Source organism: Strix aluco, chromosome 3 (assembly GCF_031877795.1).
Source record: "Strix aluco isolate bStrAlu1 chromosome 3, bStrAlu1.hap1, whole genome shotgun sequence".
Classification (NCBI taxonomy): domain Eukaryota; kingdom Metazoa; phylum Chordata; class Aves; order Strigiformes; family Strigidae; genus Strix; species Strix aluco.
Window position 1 is genome coordinate 129,445,491 of NC_133933.1, and position 6,916 is coordinate 129,452,406.

At 48.5% G+C, this 6,916-nt stretch overlaps 1 protein-coding gene across 1 annotated transcript; it reads right to left on the bottom strand.

Annotated features, from left to right (window-relative positions):
- Positions 1 to 5,071: 5,071 nt before the first annotated feature.
- Positions 5,072 to 5,737, bottom strand: LOC141921917 (small basic protein 1-like). The gene is made up of 2 exons (XM_074820847.1): positions 5,680 to 5,737; positions 5,072 to 5,202 (listed from the first exon to the last, which is right to left on the bottom strand). The coding sequence occupies exons 1-2, from the start codon at positions 5,735 to 5,737 to the stop codon at positions 5,072 to 5,074; spliced, it is 189 nt and encodes a 62-aa protein (XP_074676948.1).
- Positions 5,738 to 6,916: the final 1,179 nt, after the last annotated feature.

A 6,916-nucleotide genomic window follows, 5' to 3' on the forward strand; every position in this document is an offset into this window, starting at 1 on the left:
GCTCCCTTATTGAAATTAAGCACAAAAGTAGTGGCCTTTTCATCCCTTGTTGCTCCTGCAAAGATGTGGAGTGTAAGTACCGTATGATCTGTGCTGCAGAGCAGCGCTCCCAGGGTAAAATTGAACCAAGCCCGGCATGTTAGTCAGAACCGAGTTCTGTTTCTCTGTTATTTAGTGTACCAAAGGCAGTGCTGAGAAATCACTTGTTATTTCTTTGTCTCCTACTGCTAGGTCAGTGAGCCTGTAGCTGGTGTTTTCTCCCTGTAAACACATGAAAACCCTGTAATCCAATAATTTATCAGTACTGGCTTTCTAAAGTATAAATATTCAACTACTTCTCCAATAAAAGGTGCTTTCCAGGACATAAATCTGCTTCTTGGCATGGCTAGAATTTATAATATGAACAGGCTGAAATTAGAGAGAGTCCATATTTTTAGCAGTAATGGTGACTGAGCACACCAGGGAAGATGTTTTCTCTTCTTCTTGGACATTTGTTTACACCCGGATACCTTTGTCCAAGAAATATCCAAGTCAACCAGAATAGACTGAATTAAATACAGGTTTAAGCAGCATTATCATCATGCCCCTGTACTCGGCACTGGTGAGGCCACACCTCGATTACTGTGTTCAGTTTTGGGCCCCTCACTCCAAAAAGGCCATTGAATGACTCGAGCGTGTCCAGAGAAGGGCAACGGAGCTGGTGCAGGGTCTGGAGCACAGGTCTGATGGGGAGCGGCTGAGGGAACTGGGGGGGTTTAGTCTGGAGAAGAGGGGGCTGAGGGGAGACCTCATGGCCCTCTACAACTGCCTGAAAGGAGGGTGCAGAGAAGGGGGATGAGTCTCTTTAACCAAGTAACAAGTGATAGGACAAGAGGTAATGGCCTCAAATTGCACCAGGGAAGGTTTAGACTGGATATTAGGAAGCATTTCTTTACAGAAGGGGTTGTTGGGCATTGGAATGGGCTGCCCAGGAAGGTGGTGGAGTCCCCATCCCTGGAGGGGTTTAAGAGTAAAGTTGACTTAGCACTTAGAGATATGGTGTAGTTGGGAACTGTTGGTGTTAGGTCAATGGTTGGACTGGATGATCTTCTAGGTCTTTTCCAACCTAGACAATTCTGTGATTCTGTGATTCTGTGATATGTGTGTGCTATTGTGTGTCTGATTAGATATCTTAAGGGGGGTCTTCATACTTCAACCATTGTGGTCCAGCAATTACATCGCACTCACCGCGTCAACTTGAATTGCCCTGTCTTTAACCTGTGCACACACTAATTCACTTCTGGGCAAATAATCCCCCCCAAGACAAAGTCTAGGCACAGTTTCTCAGACTCTCTGTACCAGAGCTCTACTCTGGAAATTGGGGACTGTGTCTTCCAACCCCATCTTGCACCTTCATACCCAAAGCACCATCCAACATGCAACAAATCACACACTTTTGATGTGATGCTGGGGGTTACTGTTTTAGACTCTGTGCTTTTGCTCATTCTTCTTCTGAAAGCCTGAAATTACCACAAGCAGCTTCCATGTATGCGATATCATTTGACTGCATATCTTTTTTGGATGCTCAGCTTGGAATCATTTAGGTTGGAAAAGACACTCAAGATCATTGAGTCCAACCGCAAACCTAACATTGCCAAGTCCACCACTAAACCATGTCTCTAAGCACCACATCTACATCTTTTCAATACCTCCTAGGGGTGGGGATTCAACCACTTCCTTGGGCAGCCTGTTCCAATGCTTGACAACCCTTTCGGTGAAGTTTTTCTTAGTATCAAAGAGGAAGATTTAGCCCTGGAAAGCACCTTTTGTTGATGTAATAGCTGAATATTTCTCTCTCAGAATGCCAGTCTGTTGAGACTGATTTCTCAGAGACAAGAGAACAATCCCTGACATTTTGGTTTTTTTCCTTTCATACGTGTCATCACCAGTACCTCTCTCCTCCCTACTTTCCGTGTGTGTGTAAATAAGACTGGATGAAGTGCTCACTGCAAACTTATGACTCTTATGTGGCCCTGGAATAACAACATTTGTGATCAAAAAGTCTCCTATCATTGTTGACTAATTTTTGTTCGCATCAGCTCCTGTCTTTCCTCCAAAGGCAGCCACTGAAAATTTGTTGGATGCCATTTGCAGAGAGGCCTTTTGCTTTCCTTTGGTGGAGACAGCTCGGACAAACAACACATCCATGCAACAGAGACAACACTTCTGCAGCCAAAACATTTGCTGTAAGCAGCCAGTGTCCCTCACTCCCTGCTCCTCACTCGCTTCTGATAATGAATGCATAGCATCTGTAGGATGCTCTACCATTGCAGGAAGAGATGAGTGGCCCAACGAGGTTTTGGACATACATTTCCTGGCTGTCAGGGCAGGGCAAGCACAGCTTCTTTTTCCTTCAAGTGCCTTTTACTGTGGAAATGTTAGATGGCTGCACTGCTGTTCTGAAAGAGGTGAAAAAGCAAAGAACATATTTAGTGTTAGCACAAAGTGCACGTGTATGAAATGTTAACTGTTTTGTGTAGCAGAGCTGCATCCCACTTACCTTCCCTGCTTCTGTGGGCAGTGGAGATGAGAACCAGTTGCAGTGGATGAGCCTCCAGATTGAGACATGTGCAACTCCTGTGGCAGCGAAACACATTCAGGGTACCTGGGCAGAAGAGGCCAGGCAATTTCTCTTTGCCTTTTTATTTATTTTTTTTTTGAAAAAAACACCTGCCATGTCTTTGAGAGCTTCTCTACTGCAGGGAGAGCTGGGTTCCTCTCAGGGATTCCAGGTCTAATCTTCTGCTGATAGAAGAGGTGGGATCTAAAGATGAAAGAATCCTGTCTCCCCCTTTCCTCACATTACACCCATGTCAAATTCCAGGCTGAACCCCCCAAAACAGGACACGTGCCTTCCCTCATGTTGTTTAGTGCAGTTGGAGGGTCCCTCTGCTCCCCAAGAGGCTGCAACAAGGTGCCCCAGGAGGTTACACAGCTGCAGATGATAGGGGCAGTAACAGGGGGGAACAGTCACTCTCCTAACAGAGATTTGAAATAAACTACTGGTGTCAGAAACTTTCTTTAGCTGCAGCAACATTTTGAAGGCTGGAGATGCGGCAGAGCAAGAGACACCACTTCAAAAACCCATTTTGCAGTTCGTTCACTTTCACATGGCTTTTCTTTTCACTCACACTATTCTTATTTTTTTCTTGGGGAAAAATGTGAAAGAAACAGCAAAGGGGTTGGGTTTTTTTTGCTGATCAGTGTTTGCTTTTGCAATTTTTATTATTTTGTCAAACTTTCAACCCTGTGTGTCTGTGAAGTCTTCTCACTAACACACAGTTTTTAAGTGAATTTTCCCTCTTTCATATCCTGTTGTCTGGGGTCAGGTGAAGCTTGACAAATTATTGCTTCAAAGACAACAGTCTGTGGCTCTTGAAGGGCCATCCTGTACAAGTGTCACATTTACCCGCTACCTGTCGCTGCCTAATCTCAGCCCATGGACTAGATGTTAACCCCGCTCACACTCAGGGGAAGTGGAAACAGACTTATTCCTCTTATCACAAAAAATATCATAAGAAATCCCACTGTTGACACAGCTTTGTCAAGATTCCTGTATCCTTGGTTAGTCTTTAAACTGATAAAGTTTTTAAAGTTATGAGATTTCACATTTACCCTATGTCTTAAAGATAAAATAAAGGAGCATAAGGCTGCTCACTAGGTTATTTCCGTTTGCCCCAAAATTGCCTGGAACACAGTCATTTGGACCACGGTGGTTGGTAGCGAGCCCCTTGGAGCACCTTACATTGCACGTACAGACACAAAGGGTAGATTCACCTCTGGTTGGCAGCAGAGGCACACCTGTGGGCACCGTGTGCTCAGGCTCCCCTGGCAACCAGGAGAGTTTCAGACAAACACAGAAATTAGCCTTAGGAAGGTATTATTTTTCCCCCCAACTCTGTGTACTGGCTGTAGTGCCAAGATCTCTGCTGACCATGGAAGATGCTGCTGAAGAGAGGAAACACAGACCTTCCGCCTGCAGAAATTAAGCAATCTTTCTGCAAGAGAGAGGTCTCTATCTCCTCTCTTCTCTTGCAGAATCCTTCAGTCCAAGGAATACCAGTGCAGTAGCTTTTTTCTGGGTTTGAAAGGCCCCATGGCTGGAAACTTACTCTATTTCCCAGAGGGTTTCAGAAAAACAGGGCTGTTTTCTGCCCCATGAGCCAGTCAGGGAGTTAACCCTTTTTGACACAAACATCTCACCCTCCAATACTGCTCCTGAGGCTTCCCTGGCTGCCCTTTGTCAGGATGCTCTGAGCCACCCAACCCAGATCACTCCATGTCCCTTTGCAGAAAGCCTGGAGTGAATGGTTTATCACGGAGCAGAAGGATTGGGGAAGGTAACACTGAAGAAATCCCCATTGTCTGTGATCTCCCATGGAATAATCTGGTCACAGGCTATGTTGAGAAGTCACTTGCTTTGTGCAAGGGTGTCCAGGACAGCCGCAGGACCATGAAACCTAAGTGGTGGCACTGGGGTGAGTATGCTCTATAGGCACCCTGGGAGTGGGATTTTGAGGGTGCAAGGAGAAGGCAGTGGCTGTTTGCCTCTGGTCTCTACCCCCACAATAGGACTGAGGTCCCCAGTGCAGAGGCTGAATGGGACTGATGAGACATTGGGGGCTGTTGTGTCCTCTAAAACTAAACTGGGATTAAACTTGTGGAGGAGGGAGAAACAGTATTAGGCGATCAGTCCTCTCCCAGCCTTTGCTGCTGCCCTGCTTGAAGCAATGGGAAAAATCCCAAAGCCTTTTCACTTCCAGTGTGTCATTTTTGTGTCACAGGTCTGAGGCTGTCAGAAATGTCTGGGGCTGTCAGAGGTGTGTCATGGCCGTGGCCCAGAGAGGTCTGGCTGCAGAACCTCTCCTGGCGCTTCCCCCTGGGGAGGTGAATGAACCACACAGCACACAGAAATCAGATCTGCCCATCTTTACTTCAAAGCAGGGAACACCGTCTCAGTCACAGCGTGAATACAGCGCTAGGAACCCCACCATGAGTGCTGCTTTTCCTCCACGGCAGGACTGTTTCGCAATCATTTTCCCTTTTTGGGTGGGGGGATGCAGCAGTACATCTTCCCGCAGGACTGGCTGAAAGTCCACTCGTCCCTTTTGGCACACATGTGGGAACAGTACCCCCCACAAGCGCCCTTAGGCTGCCCGTACCCTGCGATGGGAGGAGAGAGAGATGGGTTATAAGAGAAAATGTCAGACACTGTAGGAGGACAGAGACCCATAAGTTATCTCCTTGCTGGCTCCAGGGTGGTACTGATGCACCAGGTACCTTTGGGTTTAGACCCATTCTTTCTATCCCCATTGAGCTGGGGAACCACTGCACTCTTAAAAGTCATCCCTCTACACATGTCAGTACTGCAGCTTGCTGGCAAGATCCCTTTGCATGAGCACGAGAGCCAGGCTTCTGTAGCGTGGCATTCATCTCATCCCAAATTGGTTGTGCGAGCTAGGTTGGGTAAATCATCAGCCAGAGCCCGCTGCAGGTAGCTGATCCCCACTGCCAAAGCTGGGTGAGATGAACCACCTCCCTTCGCCCCAAGGCACAAAGTCTGGAGAGGGGACAGGCACGCATACCCCCGGCCTCTGGGCTCAGCCCCGCTTTCACCACCCCCATGCATTGCCATCTTACCTGGGGTGGCCAAGGAGAAAAGCAAGAGCACAGCAAAGACCATGCAAAGAACCCTCATGTCTGGAGGCCAGCGGAGATCTCAGCACACCGAGAGCAAAGTGGGTCTGAGATGGCCACGGTGGGGGACCTTGGAGGCCCTGGCTTTTATAGAGGGACTCCTGCCACAAGCAGAGCAGCGGGAGGAGAAATTAAGCAAACCCATCTTTGTTGTTTGCTTTCCGGCGTGTGCAATGTCACCCCGACCTGCTGGTCCCACTCACAAAGGCAGCCAGGTCCATGCTCCAGTGGGCTTCCCCTCGCCACTCGCCGGCTGCCTTCACCAACCCGGACACACAAGGGTAATTCCCCCTCCTCCAGATCCGGCTGCCAGGACTTCACCGCCAGCAGACACAGAGCTGCCAGGCCCAGCTCTGCTCAATCCAGTGCCACCCAGGGATGCTGACAGCAGAGGTGCAGAAATGAAATCTGGGCACCTTTCTGATGATGCACCAGCACTGGACACTCTCTGCAAGGCACAGACACAGTGCACAAAACTTGGCCATCAAATCCATCACAGGGAATAATTTTCAGGGTGCATCCATCCCCAACTAGTGCACTGGCAGTGAGGTTCTTCAAGGGTCTCCCTCAGAATGTGGAAACATTTTCATAGAATCAGAATCATAGAATGGTTTGGGTTGGAAGGGACCTTTAAAGGCCATCTAGTCCAACCCCCCTGTCATGAGCAGGGACATCTTCACCTAGATCAGGCTGCTCAGAGCCACGTCCATCCCGACCTTGAATGTTTCCAGGGATGGGGCATCCACCACCTCTCTGGGCAACCTGTGCCAGTGTTTCACCACCTGCATTGTAAAAAATGTCTTCTTTCTATCTAGCCTGAATCTACCCTCTTTCAGTTTAAAACCACTACTCCTTGTCCTATCACAACAAACTACTAAGAAGTCTGTCCCTATCTTTATTATAACCCCCCTTTCAGTCCTGGGAGGCCGCTCTAAGGTCTCCCTGGAGCCTTCTCTTCTCCAGCTGAACCCCCCCAGCTCTCTCAGCCTGTCCTCACAGGGGAGGTGCTCCAGCCCCCCGAGCATCTTCGTGGCCTCCTCTGGATCCGCTTGAGCAGATCCATGTCCTTCTGATGTTGGGGGCCCCAGAGCTGGACACAGCACTGCAGGGGGGTCTGACAAGAGAAGAGCAGGGGGGAAGAATCCCCTCCCTCGACCTGCTGGCCACACTTCTCTTGATG

Excerpts from the sequence above, each read along its gene's own strand:
- LOC141921917 (XM_074820847.1), bottom strand. The coding sequence starts at position 5,737 with ATGAGGGTTCTTTGCATGGTCTTTGCTGTGCTCTTGCTTTTCTCCTTG. Across the intron at positions 5,203-5,679 it reads TTTCTCCTTGGCCACCCCAG|GGTACGGGCAGCCTAAGGGC; the intron begins GTAAGATGGCAA and ends CTCCCATCGCAG.